At 41.1% G+C, this 18,603-nt stretch overlaps 1 protein-coding gene across 1 annotated transcript; it reads left to right on the plus strand.

Annotated features, from left to right (window-relative positions):
- The first annotated feature begins 6,540 nt into the window (after positions 1-6,540).
- On the plus strand, positions 6,541-18,095 carry DNAJA2 (DnaJ heat shock protein family (Hsp40) member A2). The gene is made up of 9 exons (XM_075434104.1): positions 6,541-6,743; positions 9,579-9,638; positions 10,609-10,832; positions 12,231-12,311; positions 12,629-12,762; positions 14,452-14,648; positions 16,367-16,511; positions 16,687-16,814; positions 17,324-18,095. Exons 1-9 carry the CDS (start codon positions 6,666-6,668, stop codon positions 17,510-17,512), a joined length of 1,236 nt encoding a protein of 411 aa, XP_075290219.1. The 5' UTR covers positions 6,541-6,665; the 3' UTR covers positions 17,513-18,095.
- The last annotated feature ends 508 nt before the right edge of the window (positions 18,096-18,603 follow it).

An 18,603-nucleotide genomic window follows, 5' to 3' on the forward strand; every position in this document is an offset into this window, starting at 1 on the left:
TTTAAGACAGCCACTGACTGATGGATTATTGGTAGGCTACTGAACAGTTGTGGTTTCTTCTGTAGAACAAATAAGCTATTGAGTGAATAGCCAATTGCTTCTACAGAAGACTTTCATTGCATTTTATACATGTCCTAGCCTTAAAATATTATAAAGAGCTAGTTACCTCCACCTTTGCTGCCTCCTTTCTTCTAAAAGGGTATACACACTTGCAGATGGACAGTCAGCGGCAGCTTATTACCTCAAGAAGCCATATTACTTTTTCTTTTTCTTTCTAAAGCGTTCTTAAAACTATAATATTTCTTCACCCCCAATTCCCATTGTCCCTTGCTTCCCCCACCCATGTAAGTACTTCCTTCTTCATCCTGCCAACACACACACACACACAGACACTCACTTTCTTTCCTCCAAAAACACCATGATAGCATAAAATAGATCTGGCAATATAGAACCCACTTCTGCACACTGTCCCAAGTTCTGTGGCTCAGAAACTAGTCATCTGTATTTTACATGCATCCAGAAAGAATTAAATCCCATATGACTTCTTAGGGATTATCTAAGGATGATTCTCAGAAATAAGTCTTCTTTTCTAAGAAACTGCTGTTTAATCCCAGTTACCTTCTCCAATGGTTTCCTTCATCCTTGCTTAAACCTTTGTACAGTCTGTTCAGCACTACCTAGCTACCACTCTTCACAGTTGTTACCTTCTCACCCTACATTTAGAGGGCCTAGTCTCTTTTGTAAGAGTTGCAACACGATTCCGGGAAAAGATAAATAGATACAGAGGTATAACAACAGTATCTTTACATTTATGTGACAAAAACCTGTCCTTGTTACTCTCCTTTGAAATTAAGCCTTTTGTTCAGAATAGGCCTTCAATTATAGACACAAAGTTGTAAACAAGAGTATATTTTCCTCCACAGAGAATGTCTAGATGTATTACAGAACATAGGATCTAGTAGGACAGATTGTTAAGAACTTATAGTTCAAGAATATGTAAACTTCAGTTGCATCCAAATTTTAAGTATGAAAATATAACACCTGTGTAAATCTGCCTTTGTATACAGAGATAGTGGTTTTGCATATGTTTTACAAAATGCAGCCTTCATCTCAAGAATGCCTTTGGTTCCCATTTCACACAGAGTTAAAGGCAAAAGTCTACACAACCAGCAGGACTTCTCAGTAATGTACATAAAGAGTTCTCAGAGTGCAAATGAACTTAAATTGTTAGTAAAAATTAAAAAAATTAGATACAGCTCAGGCACTCGTTTTGTATTGAATACTACTGGACTTGCGGCACACTGGAAAAAAGAAAATTCTTATATAAAACCAGTGAATGTAAGCATAACTCAGTTATATTACAAAACATGATAACTGAAAAGGACAACATCTCAGTTGTTACATGCACTATACATCTTAATAAACTGAAACACTTTACCCAAAGACAAACTTATCAAAAACATTTTGCCTAGTGTGATTCTCAGTAACACCAAGATCTTTACATTAGGGGAAAAAAAAAGTAAGCTGGACCTCATTCAGGAACCTAAATAACAGAGAGATCGCAGCAGGGCTGGCTGATTTTTTTTCAGCATTGATTTTGATGATTTTTCCATTTGCACCAAGTTGTATTTGGGTAAAGGTGTTTTGGTTTGGTTTTGTTTGTTGGGCTTTTTTGGTTTGGTTTTTTTTTAATACAAATTACGATTTTGAAATTTAGACATTCTTTTGTCAAAAGTTCAGTGTAGATTTGAGTTGTGAATAAACTTTTGTATTATTTACTCCTTGCTCTCTTTGCCAGTTAACCATGTGGCATCTCTCTCTCACTCTATAACCTAAATTTGAAAAAGTTTTTTTTCCAACTGAAAGCTTCACACAAACATTCTCAAGTATGCCAAACTAGTGTTGAAACTTTCAATTTATCTTGCTCTGTCTCACAGAGGGAGGCACCTGACCAAGAATTTATTAGGAAAAGACAAAGTTGATGAATTTTCTTTGTATATTTTTTCGCTCCCCTCCCAATCTTCTAAAAGGTCTATACACAACACTAAACACCATTTGCTCATCACACAGAAATCTCTTTCAGTGAGGGGGAAATCAAAGCACCTCCTTTCTCCCCTCCCATGTTGCTAACATGGGATTTGTTGGGAGCTCTGATCTCTGACAGCAGCCTGTATGCAGGCAAAAAGCAGGATCATTTCCCTGGGTAACAGAAAAACAAAACACCACACCCCAAAACTTAAATCCAAACTCAAAAGACTCTACTTGTAAGAAAAAAAGATTTGTCCCATACGCTTCAGATAGGAAAATCTAGCAGAGCCCAACTGCCTGGATAACTGGGCATTTAAAAATGTGGAACTCCTAAGTTCTTTTTGCTAACTCAGAAGGAAAATCCCTTAAGCTATCTCCCTCCCCCTTAAGAGATTTCTACAGTACAGTCTTCTGAGCTTGTTATGACACTACCTGCCAATATTCCACTCTTTGCTGATTATCTACTTTCATTTTGCAATTAAAAAATGCATAGCCCTTAAATGTTTATACAAAAAAAGAACAAAAACTCAGTTTAAAGTAAGTATTTAATATGTTGATTTTCCACCAATTATTCAGCTATGCTCAGTATAGTGTTGCAGGCAAATGACAGGCCACTGACAAGGTTTTGGCATGAGACTAACTAAAGATGATGTGAAAAAGTACTGGACAGGACATAAAAAAATATCACTAGGAATTACAAATAACATTATGAGATGGTCACAAAAGTTACAGATAATGCAGTGAGGGTGGCTGGATCCCACAGGAGAAATAAGGGGGAATTACGGGAGAAATTGCCAGACATAAGAGATAATCAGAAGGGACTATTCAAGGGCTCTTTTAGGGAGTAAAGCCATGCAAAGCCAACAGCACCTAGGCAACCATATCCATAACACCATATAAGGCTGAGATTATCTAAGCAACAGTATCTAAGTAACCCAAATCTGAGTACAGATACAGCAAAACTAGGAACCAAAGGGGAATAAGTATTTAGGGGTGGGTTGTTTGTTTGGGAGGAGACTGGGATGGAAAGACATAGGTGTAAGGACAGCAAAAACGAGGGCCAGGAAAGGGCAAAAGCAGTATGGCATGCAACTCGTATTACTGGTGCTGCCGAGGTACCTGTCAGGCAGCCCTGGGTTTCATCACCACAGCTGGGGCAGGACAATAAACCAAACCTGTTGTTCTGACCATATCACAAAACTCGAGCCTGCTCTCCTGGTCAGGAGACCTGGGGTAGGGGCAGGCAGGGTGCGCTTCCCGACCAGCAAGGGAACAGCTGGCTGGCACAAGAGCCCTGGTGGTTGTGCCTTCTGCACCTGCCAGCGCAGGCAGCTGCCCACTTCCTAACAGGCTCTTCAGCTAGTGACTCTTGAACTTCTCTACAAGTTTCAGGTTCTTTCTTTGTTCTTCACTGGCTTGCTTTCTTTCCATAGTCGAAAAGTTCTATAAATCAGACAGATAGTACACACGATACACTAACTGCCCTATCTGATGAAAGTTGATACCAAAAAGGTTCAAAGCAATGGCCATGTAGGCTCCTTAATTTTTTTTCCTACAGTGTAACTGCATTCTTCAGGAGTATTTAAACAGAACACTTTTTAAAATTTAAATTTGACTGTAGAGTATTAGATTTAAGCAGGAGTCTGTGATGCCTGCTCCTATTTTCATGTTAAGACCATGTTAAACACATAAATTGATAAAAACTTGAAGGAAGGGGGTTTATTTTTGTTTTGCAGCAACATGAAACTGATCTCATTCTGATTCTCCAGTGATAATCAATGCTTATTTAATTTTTAAGGAAGCATTGCAAAATCCTTCATCTTAGAAAATAAATTAAATTTGTTTCATATAAGGAGTGCAAAAATGGTCTGAAGCAAGAACTGAATTTCAATGATCCCTTTTAGTGCTTGTGTAAGGCCAAAACAACACCTCAGAGCTGACCATTGTGCAGTCTATTTAAAAGCAAACAAACAAAACTTCATATAGCAACTGCTTTTCATCACATTGTGTGATAAAAATAACATTAGAAACTAAATGAAAAAGCTTTTATGTGGAGAAGGAGGAAAATAATAAAAAAAGGAAAAAGTCCTACAAAGAAAACAAAGACAACATGCAAGTGCCAACACAAAAAAAAAATAGGGGAGGACACCACATTTCAGCTGCGTGCCTAACATGTTCTGTCAGTACAACTCACAAGTCGATGATAAAAGCAGTATGCAGGAAGGGGAAACTCTACCTTGCTATTCATCTGCATTTTAATTTAATACAGAGGTAATCATCCAAGCTCGTGATTCTTTTGCTCTACTTGAAAATAAAATACAAAGTTTCATCCTAGAGGAGTTTTCTTATTATTTATTGCATGGTTTGGTTGTGTAAGACATAAAACAAGGATGTTTTGGCAAGGGAGAAGAAAGTATACAACCAGTGCTTCTAAACTGCCTCCTTAGCTTAGGCTCAAGTCAATACACCAAGTTCATCCAGCATTCCTACTGTCTGTCAGTCTGCTGGCTCACATTCTGGCTTCAGTTGCAAACAAGCTGCTCAGGTCCCAGGACAGGTAAGTCTGGGCTGTGTCACTTAGTGAACTTCATCCCTACAGGCATAGATAAGAATGGCACCCCACTGGTTTGAGCTAGCTCACCTTCTCAGATCTTTAGATTTATTTTTCTTTAAAATACAAAGACACACATAAATCACATATAATATGCTATGGTATTTTAAATGCTGCTTAGATCAGTCCTGCAGATTCTGCTTAACTCCTAAAATTCTAAGTCCGACTTGTAGGGCAAAGAAGTGCTCCTCCACACACTCTAACTTTTTTCCCTACCTGAGTGCCCACCAAAAAGAAAATGTTGTATGGTAAAAAAAAAAGAGTCTTCTCTAGAAACAGTGCCAGACAGTTCTTAAAAGTAGCTGAATTCAGCCTTGCCAACATAAAAGATGAAGCTAAGTAGTGCTAAACACAGGTAAACCAAATGGTGATGCCTTCTTAGCTTCAGCCCCGTATGTTCAACCATGTAATTACCAAAGGCTGTACACACAGCCTCCAACAACACTGAAGAAACACACATCTCCTTCTAAGTTTTTTTCCACTTTCTTTCTGCGCATCTCTGAACCAGACTAATAATTACAGTCCATGGGACTGTCTTCCCAGTAGACATTCTCTGCCCTACCACTGTTTTTTCTCTCTCCAAGACCAGTCTCCATTTCTCTTTGAAGCTCTTGACTGCTGCCACACCTGCAACACCAGAGGTAGATATTACCATCATCTACTGAATCAGATTATACTAGACTGAATAAACACAATGATAGAATTTAGGGCCCTATAAACATCAGCTTAAGGAGCAGAGAAGCCACCAGCAGACTGCATTTCTCAGTACAGCCACTGCAACCACAAGCTGCATCAAGGAGCTAAAGATGGAGAGTCCTCCTACAGACAACGAGGGAAAAAGCCTTTGACCACTCAGATCTGCTCCCCTCAGGCAAGGAGCCTATTCAAATTTCTACCCCACAAATCCAAGAATCACTTCAAACTGCCTTTTCTGCTCTCTCTCACATGCCAGGTCACTCATCAGTCCCCCACAGACTCTCCTCAGGGCTCAGTCTTACTCACCTCTCCCTCAGGGAGCTCCCTCTTCAAGGCATGCCCTAGGATTACCCACAGGGAAGCAAGGAAGCTACTTTTAGGTTTCTAAGACCCCATCCCATCTTCCTCATCCAGGCACCTGCCACAGCTTTTAGAGCCTTCCGGAAGCCCCTGCCTAATGAGGAGCTAACGACCCTGAGACCACACCTGAGGGAGGGCTCAGCAGCTGTTCCCCCGGCCAGGCTCTGAGAGACAATCTTCTAATTAAACACAACAGGGCTTTTTATTTGCCTGCGAAAGTGGTCTCTAGCTAGGGCCCAGGGGCCCCTGCGCCACTGAAGTACACTTCGCTCCTCCGCATCGCTTTGGGCCTAGCACAACTAGTGCTTTTTTTAAGATCTCAGAAGTGAAGCAAAACACAAAAATGGAGCAGATGGGTACCGACACTATTTATAACTGCCAAAGCCTTAGCAATATGTCCCTGAAGAAAAATACACTAGTGCTGGAGGTTAGGCAGCCGGCTGGCCCTCAGCCCCACAAACTTCAGCGACGTACTTCAGCGGGCAGGAGCAGCCGCGCCAGGCCGAGGGCACCGGGGAAGCGCGCACGCAAGCACCGGCATTTCAGTCTTCGAAATGACGGGGAGGGAAGGTGAGGGCACAGCTAGCGCTCTCCTCTCTCCGCCGGAACGCTGATTCCAACGCCAGGGCGGGAGCCGCCTGGATCAGAGCCAGCCGGCCCCCCGCTCCCCTCACGGCCCCTTCCCGCCTCCTGGGCGCGGCGACGACGCGCGGATGCGCGAGACCCCAGCCCCGCCGCCCTGAGACGGACGCCCCCTGCCGCGCCGCGCCGGAACTGGGTCAGGCGCCCGAAGTGGGCCGAGGGGGCGGGGCCGCGCCGCCGAAGGGCGAAGGGGGCGGGGCGGGCCCCTCCCGCGTCGCGGCGTGGTGACGCGGGGGCGTTTGCGCGTGACGTTGCGGCGACTTTCGTCCTGCTCCCGGTCTCGCCCTCGCCGCCCCTCGGTCCGTTCCGGCCTGCGCCCGCTGCCGCCATGGCGAACGTGGCCGACACGAAGCTCTACGACATCCTGGGGGTGCCGCCCGGGGCCTCCGACAACGAGCTCAAGAAGGTGCGGGGCAGGGGCGGCGGCGCCAGGGAGAGCGGGCGGCGGCGCTGTGGGGGAGGGGGCGGGCTGGCCCCCGGGCAGGGCCCCGCGGGGCGGCTGAGGCAGGGGCGGGCGGTCCTGGGGCCGGCGAGGGGCGCGGAGCCTAGGGAAGGCCCCGGGCGCGGGGAGCGCGGCCTGAAGGCGGCGGCTGCGGCCTGCTCGGCCGCGCGGCTGGGCCCTGCGGGGAGGGAGGGTGCGGCGCCGGCTGAAGGCGCCCGGTGCTGCCTCGGCAGGCCGAGCCGCTGGGGCCTGGCCTGCGGGCGGGCGCCGACGGAGTGGGGTAGGCCGCGGGCAGGGCCCGGAGGGGGAGGGAGGGGGGAGCAGCGGGGCCCGGCCGGGTCCCGCCTCGGCTCCGGGCGCCGCCGGGTGTCGGCCCTGTCGCGCGGCAGAGCGGTGCTCGCGGCCAGCGAGAGGCCGCTGGGTGCAGAAGCCCTCGTGAGGGACCGGTAGGTTCTGGCTGGAGCCATTGTCTGCCCCACGTGTGGGCCTCGGGGCGGCTCCTCTCTGCCGGGCTGCGCGAGGCCCCCCGGCCGGAGGCGACGAGGTGAGGTAAACAAAGAAGCGAGGCCAAGGCTGGGAGCCAGGTAAGCGGTGGAACGATTCGCTGCGCCCGGTTCATTCCGTAGCGTATAAACCACTTTTTTTTCTGGAAGGGCTTGATAGCCATTTACACGTGAGGGAGGGTAATTAACTAGCCGGTTTACTAGCAGTGACCTGCTTCCGCTGGTGGGTGGTGCTGGTATGAACAGCCGTGCGTTACCCAGCATGCGTGCAGCAGCCCAGTTTGTGCAGAGATAGGCGGCTGCGGTGTTGAAATACTGTTAGAAGTGGAAGGCATGCGGTGAGAAGATGTGCTGTATACCAAACGCAATCAAGTAGAATTTTTTTTTCTTACTGAATTCTCTTAAAAGTATCTGCGTCCTGCAAGAATGAAAAACTGACAGCAGTTTTCCACTTGGATAACCTGTGCTGCTCGATACGAATTGCTATAGATTAGACCTATCATGGAATGTGAAGTTTCCAACTGCCTGCAACAGCAAGGAGCTCACCTATATCTTATTGTCACTGAAAGGTCACATGGTTGCTTTATTCCTTTGATATTTTAACCTATACACCAATACAGGTCAGTGAAAACAAATAGGTAATAGCTTAGTCAGAAGAGGATGACAGAGCAGGCTTTAGCAGTGATGAGTTAAATTAAGTTTTACTGAAGTTATAATACAGTGCCAGTGTAGCGTTGATTCTGGATCTGTGGCTGATTAAACAAGTAGTGGTAGCTTCCTTTTGGGCCATGGGTAGTCTTAAGAATTGCTCTAAACTGGAATGCTGTTATCAGTAAAGACATGAGTGCTCTCTCTTTTTAGAGATCACCATGCAAGCTCCTTTTTTCCCCTGATTAGATAATGCTATGTAGGTTTCCAGTTTAGTGTTCTGTTTAGTTGGGTTTTTCTCTCTCCTTGGTTAGACTCCTTAAAATATTTGGGGAAAACCTATTATTAGTACAGAATATGTAGGTTTGTGGAAGATTCTGCATTGTTACTGATGGGTAATTTGTCCTGTAAGTCCTATGATTTGTGTTTGTTATGCTTACTGTGGTTTAGAATATTTGGCTTGTAATAAGTGTTCTATTTTTGTTTCATTAGTTCTTTATTAAACTTTATTTCTTGATTGCATGCAGAAGTACAAAGTATTTAAAGATAATCAGTAAAGAGAAATAACTGTGCAGACACAAAAAAGGAATCATAGTTGTTCCAGTACAAAATGGAAAGTTGTGACCTCTGTAAAGCTTTGTGTGTAAAACTCTCTTAATGTTGTAGTTCTAAAGAGCTAGTTTAGATGCTCAGTTCTACAGAAATAGAGCTTTTGAAAAATCAGTTCTAAGCATCAATGTTTCAGTTGTTTGCCATTGCATCCCTGTAGATTTTTTTATATGTATAATTAAAAAAATAAAAGACTGTATACCATGTAATTTATTAATATCTGTCCCCTGATTGTCACTGGAGGGTGTTGAGGTGGAGTGGGGAAGAGCTGAGATCTTTACTGTCAAAAACTCAAATTGTAGGAAACATCTCTGCCTGTCCTGTTATTTGCTCTGGTCCTCCAGACTATAAGCAAAACAGATTAAGTACTGCTGTAGAAAAAGTGATGGTCCTGAGAGTCAACGTACTGGTCAAAAAACCCCCACATTCTAAAAAATCTCTTCTGGAGATCTGGCTGTACATATTCCTCCAAGAACAATGAAGTTAAATAAAAGCAGTGATCTGTACATTTCTGCATGTGTAACTTGTATACTTAGATCAAAGTGAGATGAAATCTGCCATTACTGATAGGTAAGGAAGAATAAAATTATTATTGTGAGGATTGACTGATAAGGTTGAATGAGAAGCTGAGGCAGCCATTTTGTTGTTAATGTGTTGCTGTGATTGAGGTGAAAGACAAATGGATTGAGACTTAAACTGTCATATTGTAGGTTTTGAGTGGGTTCTGTAGAGCAAGTCATTCTAAGGAAAGTCCAGTGTGATTCTTCCTGTGAATTAATGAAGATAAGCAGGAAAATCAGCTCTAGCTGTTGTGTGCTATAGTTGTGTTTAAATCCAAGTGTAGTTAATTTATGCATATAGTAATGTCAGAATTTTTGATGTATCATTCCAATGTATGAGTGATTTCAAAACACTTGTTTTTTCACTTTGCGTTATTAGGATTTTCTTTCTTCCTTAAGAATAAAAGACACTACTTGAGTTTCTGGGGAAAGAACTCATTAATGAAAATTTAAACTAATTTTGTACCTCTTTCAACTAGGCATACAGAAAGCTGGCTAAGGAATACCATCCTGATAAGAACCCAAATGCGGGAGACAAAGTAAGACTTTTTTTTTAAATCCTGAAGTTTGCTGTCACGGTAGCATCTAGGGGACCAAATACAGGTGTTGAGGGATTGCTGTTACAAGTTGTTCAAAAATAATAACTGGGGGAGGGAACCCTGTTTTGCGTACTTCTTCCCAATCTCAAGATCTACCAGTGTACCTTGTGAAAAAATGCAGCAGTTGGCTGAGTCAAATGGGTTGAGAAGGTCATGCTGGGGGAAGAACTGCCTCTCTTCTTCTGCTGAGATGATGTCAGCTGGCATTGGCATCTACATTGGTATTTGAAAAAGATAGTCCGTTTTCCAAGTTTTTCCAACGTGGTAAAATGTGTGTGTGGAGGTTCTTGAAACTGCTGCAGCATAAAACAAATTACGTATGTGGGAAGGTTGAATTAGACTTGTTATGCTAATAGCAATTAAATAAGTCAATTAAGTTGACTCAGCTGATTCTCTGTAACAGAACTGAAATTCTAATGGTTGCTTAGAGGTGAGCAGAAATGACTATGACAAGATGTTAATTTGTTTTGAGGACAAACACATTCATATGCTTTTTAGTAAGTTGCTCAATTGTTAGCATATTTTTAAGTGCCTAACATATCTTGAAGTCTTTGCCATTAGTACGTAACTGGATTTTTTTGCATGTTTGCTACTGCAATATTGCATACTTGGGGGTTTTCTTCTTTGGTTGGATTTTTTGTTGTTGTTTGAAAGAAAACTGTCTTATGTCAGGCACAGTAAAGAACAAAGTCAACAAAGTTTTGCAATAAAATGTCATATTTTATGATAAGAGGTAACACAACAAAGCCTAAGTCTGACTTTTAAGTCTTGCATATTAGAATGAGGGTGGAAAAGTGTTCTATTGTGTACCTTCTTAATTGGGTGTTTATGCTGGGCAAGAAATGGTAGTAAAATGCTCCCTTGAAGTTCTGAATTACCATGCACTGTTTTGACTCTGTTCCTCTTCTAGTTCAAAGAAATAAGCTTTGCCTATGAAGTATTGTCAAATCCAGAGAAACGTGAGTTATATGATAGATATGGAGAACAGGGTCTTCGAGAAGGTAGTGGCGGAGGCAGTGGAATGGACGATATTTTCTCCCATATCTTTGGTGGTGGATTGTTCAATTTCATGGGTGGTCAGAGTAGAAGTCGTAATGGTAGAAGAAGAGGAGAAGATATGATGCATCCACTCAAGTGAGTATCTTGATACTGCAATTTGTACTTTCAAGCTTTCCTGATCAGTACTTGACTCTGCTACTTAATATTCTTGATATGCTTCTCAGCTGAGATATTTTGCAGTCTGCACCTACTTTTGAGATGTGTATGTTGTGTGTAGCCAAAAACGCAGTCATCTCAAGTCAGTTTTCACGATTGGTTAATCTTACAGACTACCTAATGCTTTGCTTTGCCTAGTTATTAGCCTGTATGGACTTTGTTAGCATTATTTTCCTTGGTTTTGCTCCTGTAATTATGTTTGGAAGTTCTAATCTGAAAAAGCATTCAACAACCAAGTATTACTCAGTAGCTGGATTTTTAGGGAAGCAGAGTTTCTAAGGCTCTGGAAGGACTTGAGATGACTTGCATTCATAGCCTAATACCTGCTGGAACTAAAGTTAAACTGCATAATTAATGGAAGAGTGTGTGTGGTGGGTTTTGTTGTGTGTGTGGGTTTTGTTTTTTTTTAAAGTCATGCTTGAATATTACATCTAGTTGTGTTTTGTAGATCTTAGCTTGCAATCATGATGGGCTTTTTGCCTGCTGAGCAGGTCCTTTCTAAGTTCTTAAGTTAAGCTGCATCTTTCCTTTGTTTGGCAAACCTTGCTTAGTAAAGCCTGTTTACTTTTACATTTGCTTAGTTTAGTAGCTAGTACTGCACACTTTGTTATTAATTAGCATTGGTTTTGTTGTTATGTGTAAACACTGATGCCAGGCAACCTTTTTTCAGTACACTGAGTTGAAATTTCTATCCATGGAGAAACGGTAAAAGTATTCGTGAAGTTCTGTCAATACATGAAGGTTATTGGAGGTTGGTAGTGTATTCAAGAGCTTCTAAAAAAATTGAAACATGAACAAATCTAAATAATTAAGTGGCCTTAGGGACATGCTAAGCCCTTCCCTCTAAACTATCTTGTATGGAAGGCACAATACAATAGTAAGTAATTCTGTACGTGTTCTTATGTATGCATACTATAAATATTGTCAGGGCTGCCTAGAGAGGTTTGTTTCTCACCTGCCTGGTAGAACTGAAAAAAAAACTAAACCAAAACTATGACTTTGTAATAAAACCTAAATTGTTAGATCAGCTTGTTTCCTATTGAGAAACACAAGCAATCCTATCTGGTTTCTTCTGATTAAATTACAGCTTTTCTCTGAAACTATGCTCAGGATTACGTGTCTGTATGCGTATGTATGGAATAGTTTTTAGTGACTCCTTGTGAAAACTAACAAGGTGCTTTAAAATCTTATTTTAATAGCAGATTCAGTCTTTTTATGAAGATGTGTTTTTTGTAGTTTATCCTAGGCAAGTATTTTAATTACATGGGGAAGGTAAGTTGTTAAATGATAACCCAGGAGAAATGCTTTATTTTCTAGAGTCTCTTTAGAAGATCTGTATAATGGCAAGACAACTAAACTACAACTTAGCAAGAATGTCCTTTGTAGTGCATGTAATGGGTAAGTTTGTTTATATTTTTTTTTTAGTTCTTTGGTTGCTTTGTTGGCATATAGTGTAATGAAACATCTGTGTCAGGTATTTATTAGTATTTGACTTACGGGAGCCTGCTCTCAGACTAGAAAATTGTTGAACTTGAATGATGCTGTTGATGGAACTGGAACTATTCAAGGGCTTTGGGGGGAAGAGGGGAGGAGAGAACCTAATTATAATTGGTAGTGCAATTAGGCACATTAACTTACTGATGTAGGGGGGTTTTTTTGTTGTTGTATGTTTCTGAAAAACTTGCTTTTCATGCAACTGGTTCTTTCTCTTCTAGGCAGGGAGGGAAGGCTGGAGCCGTGCAGAAATGTAATGCTTGCCGGGGTAGAGGCGTACGTATCATGATCAGACAGCTGGCTCCTGGAATGGTTCAGCAGATGCAGTCTGTATGCTCTGACTGCAATGGAGAAGGTAGGCCAAGTGATTCTGTGTTACTAAGTGCGTTTAGCTGGATTCAACCTCCTGATTAAATCTCAGGAGGAACTTAACCTAGGGCAGCTTTGCTCCCATCTAGTCAGTTGGGTCTCAGTCTGATGTAAACATGGAGAAATCATTTTACTCGCAACAACAGCAAGATTTACAGTGTTTAATGTACTGAAAAGCAGCCGGGAACCTTGAATAGTAGGGATTGATTGGGTTTTAAAACCACTTAGATGTGAATATTACTTACTGCTATTACTCTTGTGTTAAAGTAAACACCAAGATTTTGTTGTTTTAGGAGCTTTTTGTCTTTTTTCGGTGTCCTGATGTACAAGGACAGGTTTAGCTTAAAAATGGAAATCTGAAGTTGCATTTTAACTTCTTCAAATTAAGAAGATACCTTTTGCTGAATTGGTTGTGTTTGGGGGAACAAGTTCACCACATGATCTGCACTTCATGTGATTCCTTTTTAGATCTGCAGTTTGCAGAGTAGTGACGTCACCTAGTGGATGATTTTGCTATTCACAATACTTGGAAGTTGTAAAGAGTTGTATTTTGTGACTAGTCAAAACATTCCATAAATGATGTTGTCTCTGAACATCTTTTTGTCACAGTTTACATACGTAACCTGCAGGTTCAGTAGTTTCAGCTGCATCATAATGTTATGCTTTATTTCACAGGAAAGGTGGCTTAAGCTGGGAAGTTTGATGTCTTAAGCCAAGTGCATCTGCTTGTGGCACTTACAGCAGTGTTGGAAATAAGTACTGAAATTGTACAGTGCATGTGACTAGTATTTTGGTTGCTCTGTACAAAGACTAGATTACTTGAAAAATAAAGATGAAGTACAACAGAGAATTTAATCTGGTTTGGATAGTCATCATACAGTTTGCTGGAAAAAGTAATTGTCTTGCTAGAGGTGACGGACAATGTAAAACACTATTCAGTTTCACAGTATAAAAGTGAAATCCCTTACGTGTCAGAAAATGCTGCATCCTTTCTGTGGGAAAGCCTACATACTGCTCTTGCATGAAACTGTGATTTGACCAGCTATCTTACTCCCATTTTGTATGCAGGATTCTAGTTCTACTGGCTGCATTTACATTGTACTTTGTGGTGGTGGTATACTGCAAAATGTGGCTGCCAATGAACAGAACCCAGTAATCCTTTTTTCACTGTTGTTAACTGAAGTGGAACAAAGCTTCCCAATTAATTGAAATAGTTTGAAATTTGTTTTCTGACTTTTAAGGGAGGGGAGATGTTTCAGTTTGGTTTTAGCTTCATCCTTTCTCTTGTAGCTGTCATATTCCAGCACAACAAGAAATAGAAAAGTAGGCTTTTTTTCAGAGTAGTAAGCTGAGTCATAAGGGTACTGGAGTCAGATTAAGACTTAAGGAATGCTAGAAGCTGTAGACAAAGTCTTGTTTTGCCTTTCTCTAAAGTGCTCTCACTTTTCAAAATCCTTGATAAGACAGCTTGGAAAGTTATATGTATCTTTATATTTCCCCCTCTTCCAGCTAGGGTAAATTGGGCCTGGCTTTCCTCTTGTGAGGAATTCATAAAGCAGCATCTAAATCACTAATTGTGTTGCATGTGTTATTCAGCCTACTTTAAAATAGCTTTTCTTTAGAATTGGATGCAATTACGAGGAAATATCTGAACTCAAAATTTGTTCTTCTTTAGGTGAAGTAATTAATGAAAAAGACCGCTGTAAAAAATGTGAAGGGAAGAAGGTGATCAAAGAGGTAAAAATACTTGAAGTCCATGTAGACAAAGGCATGAAACATGGGCAGAGAATTACATTCAGTGGAGAAGCAGATCAGGCTCCGGGTGTGGAACCAGGTGATATTGTCCTCTTACTCCAAGAAAAGGAGAATGAGGTAATGTTTCTGAGTTTATATTTTAAATGCCTTCTATCGTAGTCTTCAATATTTAGGTGATAGAGATGGCTGTTCATTTTAAAGTAATTTATATAGTTGCAGCTCTAGGAGAGATGGTGAATAGCTTTTTTTAGATTTATAGCAAATAACGTGGTGTTCATGGTGAGCCAGAAAAAAACTTTGCAAGTCTGTAGCCAGAGGACATGCAGATTCTGGTGCTTCCTAATGCTAATAAAAGGTAGCTGTCTCGGGTAGGCTCAGGCTGATTTTGATACAGTGGACACAGTGAAGAGCCATTCAGGATGTTAACTTCACTCTGCTTTGCTTGTGATGCTAACAGAATGCTAGTTGTTCCTTTTTTCTGTGTCTGGTGACATGGCAGGGAACTCCTGTTAAAATCCCCAGACGGTGCTTTCCATCTCTACTACTGTGGTTGTGGAAATGTAACACAGAATGCTGACGTTGCTGGTTCATGTAACAAAACAAACACACACTATTATTTTATACTAGTTAGTTAAGGCTTATGCTTACTTTGTTCTGGAGTATATACGTTGCACTTTTGAATTAAATATTGCAGTTTATCTTTTTCTGTGTTAAAACTCCCTTAGGGCAGAGTTGAGGTGGCTGTTTCTTTTTTTGAATGCTTTTGTTTAGAAAGGCCAGTACTATGGTGAAATAAGAAATAGTTTGTGTGTTATACTCTGGAAAAAAATGTTGAATGGAATGGTGATGGGAGGGGGAAGTTCTGTTGTGACACAAAGAGTAGCGTTGGGTACAGGTTTCAATTCCAGTCACATATTAAGGATGTAATGTTGGTTATCTGAAAATTAGGTACTTAGTGAGCTTTTCAAAGCTGTGTCAAGGACTGTGAATCTGTCTGATCAGTCTTGCATAGTTCTTCACATGTTCTCTTTTCTGCTGTAATTCTGATTGAAACATGGCATCACAGTTGATTTTGACTATGATAAGGGAGAACAGTCTGTAAGCATGGAGAACAGTCAGATGTGCCTGACAGCATCAAATTCCAGATGGTGGATGCCACTTCTTCTGTCTTTAGTCTTCTAATGAACTACGCCTAGTTTTACAGTATTAACAGTTCTGAAGAATACTGTACCTTCTGTCTTAGTGAGTGAAACTAGACTGACTTCTAGTGAAGCTTTTAAGGTTCTTCAAATTTCCCTTGAGGTGGGAGTCATGGTTCTGCCAATGGATAAAGCTTACATTTACTCTGATTAAGAATCCTGAGTGATATGGCTTAAAGATCATTTATGACAGCTGTGGACTAATTGATCAAAGCTCTGCAGTAGGTACAGTTAGATGAAGCAGATCTGCATGATGACTAGTTAAATGCTGAGAAACAAAGATGTGGTTTTTGTACTCCAGTGCAGGGGAAATAGTGTTCAACAGTCACAAGTTCTGTTTATAGGTTGCTTGTGCAGAAGATCTTGGGGGTAAGAGAACACTGCTGTTACACATTCCTTCTTGGTTAATTTGAACCTTACAAATTTGGTTAGCCTTATCTTAGATGACACTTTCATCGAGCACAAACTTTCCAAGCATGTTAAGCTATTTGAATTAACAGAATCAAGTTAACTGTGTGCAAAGGCTGTTGCTTTGACATTGAATTTTAAGAATAAATAATAATGAATTCTAAATAATGAGTCTTGTGGAGATATGATTATAGACTAGAAAAGATATCTCCTGTCTTTGTTTTTCAGGTGTTCCAGCGGGATGGGAACGACTTGCATATGACACATAAGATTGGACTTGTTGAAGCACTGTGTGGATTTCAGTTCACATTTAAGCACCTTGATGGACGTCAAATTGTGGTTAAATATCCTCCTGGAAAAGTAATTGAACCAGGTAAGCCTGACCTGATAAGGACTTCTTTGACTATGCTTTTGTGATTCTTGAACACTTAATCCCATTCTTGTTGTCCTGTTAACTGAATCTAGGCTAGAGAAATCAAGAGAATTGTACAGAGAAGGATTTTTTTTCTGAAGCAGCACTCTCCAGCTTGCTTCTCTTTGAATTACAGGTTGTGTTCGCGTAGTCAGAGGTGAAGGAATGCCACAGTATCGCAATCCTTTTGAGAAAGGGGATCTTTACATTAAATTTGACGTTCAGTTTCCTGAAAATAACTGGATCAGCCCAGAAAAGCTTTCAGTAAGTAGTTTTTCAAGCGTGAATGTGGTGGTCTTATTTGACAGTGTATGCAAAGTGTGTGTGGTGTACCTCACGTGCTTGCTGTCAGTGTTTGTATTTAGATGCAAGTACAGTTGTTCTTTTGTTCATGGGCAACATGTAACTTGAAAATACCCGTTGGAATATGGATTTATGGAACCTGTATTTGAGCTGTGCAGATGTTGGGCACATGAGGGGGCAGGAGGAAGAATCTTCCTGCTGCCGTGTGATAAGTTTTCAGAGTGCAACTGTATTTACTGATTGCACTTCTGGTGGGTGATATGTGGAGCTGTTCGTTTCTTTACATGGTGTTTTCCAGTTGATACAAATACTTTGGATACTTTTAAATGAGTATGCACTTCAGGGTTTACATCAGCTTAGACTTCTAAACCAAACCTGCTCTGAGAGGGAACCTTAAAGCTGTGGGAAACTGGTCACTTTATTTAGCAGTTGTAGATGCAGTACTGAATACACTTCTTTTTTTGGGGCAGGAACTTGAAGATCTTCTGCCAGCTAGACCAGAATTTCCCAATGTAATTGGTGATGCAGAAGAGGTAGATCTTCAGGAATTTGATACCACTCGTGGTTCAGGTGGTGGCCAGAGACGTGAAGCCTATAACGATAGTTCTGATGAAGAAAGCAGCCATCATGGACCTGGGGTACAGTGTGCCCATCAGTAAACGTTTGTCTAAAAAGTTGCACAAGGATTTTCTTTCAAATTTTGCCTGACTTGTTTTCAACAGTCCAGCTGGATTGTATAAGTAATCCAGATGAACCAATGGACATCTATTGCTGTATGTGTAACTTTTAAATTGGTCTATAGTATCTACAGAGTGTAATTTAAACTAACCACAAGCTTACATCTTCATTTTGACTGTGTAGCAGAATAAAGCACTTGAAAGGAAGACGAGACTCCTTTTCACATGGGTTTTAAGTTTGTCCTCGTATCTGTGCTTGATTTTTACCAGTTCTGTGTAGATTTTAAGTTTCATATTTTAAATTCAAATTCTACATTGTAAAGTTTGTGTACAATTTGTCCTGAGGCTTGGTATTTGGCTGCACCTGCATAAGCTGCTACAAGTAGAATAAAGAATTTCATAGCCTGTATCTATCATCTAGATGCATGGTAAATGGGCTTTGCACATAATGGGTTTAGAGCTGACTGGGAACAATGGAAGACTAAATTAGAAGTGGTTGTAAGTTTTTTCTACCATCTTGTGAACGGTTTCTGAAATTAAATAAAAGCAGTTGGTGTATAATATATTTCTTTTGCCTTGTAACTCTTACTTTTCCAGTGGCTTTAAGTATTCTGCGTTTGAAGAGACTATGTAGATGGTAGACATTTCATAAACACAGGGAGGCTGAGGCTGCTTTAAGACTAGGTTGCAGTTAGGTAACAATTGTGTGCCACATATAAAAGTCTTTTCTTGAAAGAAGATACGGCTAAGTGGGCATGGGGAAGGCTGCAGCCATGTCCCCTTTGTACAAATGAAACACAAGGATATCTGAGTTCAATCGGAAGATAACAAAACCTTTTAAAGATGATTAAGTCTCAAAATAATGGCGTCTTTCTCTTAGCCTTTGAATCCAATTCAAAGCCTGATTCAGCCTGACTTCCTAGAGAAATGTCTCCAGTTCTAAAAAATCTTTGTAAAAATGAACATCATGCCTGGCAATTTGTGGTTGCATTAACACTGTTTGTAAAGAGTTTGAGATTAGTATTGTAATTGACAAAGATTTTGACCTGGAATCACACTAAATGTAAATGGCC

The sequence above is a fragment of the Opisthocomus hoazin genome, chromosome 12, assembly GCF_030867145.1.
Source record: "Opisthocomus hoazin isolate bOpiHoa1 chromosome 12, bOpiHoa1.hap1, whole genome shotgun sequence".
Lineage (NCBI taxonomy): Eukaryota > Metazoa > Chordata > Aves > Opisthocomiformes > Opisthocomidae > Opisthocomus > Opisthocomus hoazin.

Bases quoted from the DNA above. Each gene is read 5' to 3' on its own strand.
- DNAJA2 (XM_075434104.1), top strand. From the start codon at position 6,666: ATGGCGAACGTGGCCGACACGAAGCTCTACGACATCCTGGGGGTGCCG. The intron at 6,744-9,578 runs GTGCGGGGCAGG...TCTTTCAACTAG, and splicing joins CCGACAACGAGCTCAAGAAG to GCATACAGAAAGCTGGCTAA. The intron at 16,512-16,686 runs GTAAGCCTGACC...TTTGAATTACAG, and splicing joins TGGAAAAGTAATTGAACCAG to GTTGTGTTCGCGTAGTCAGA.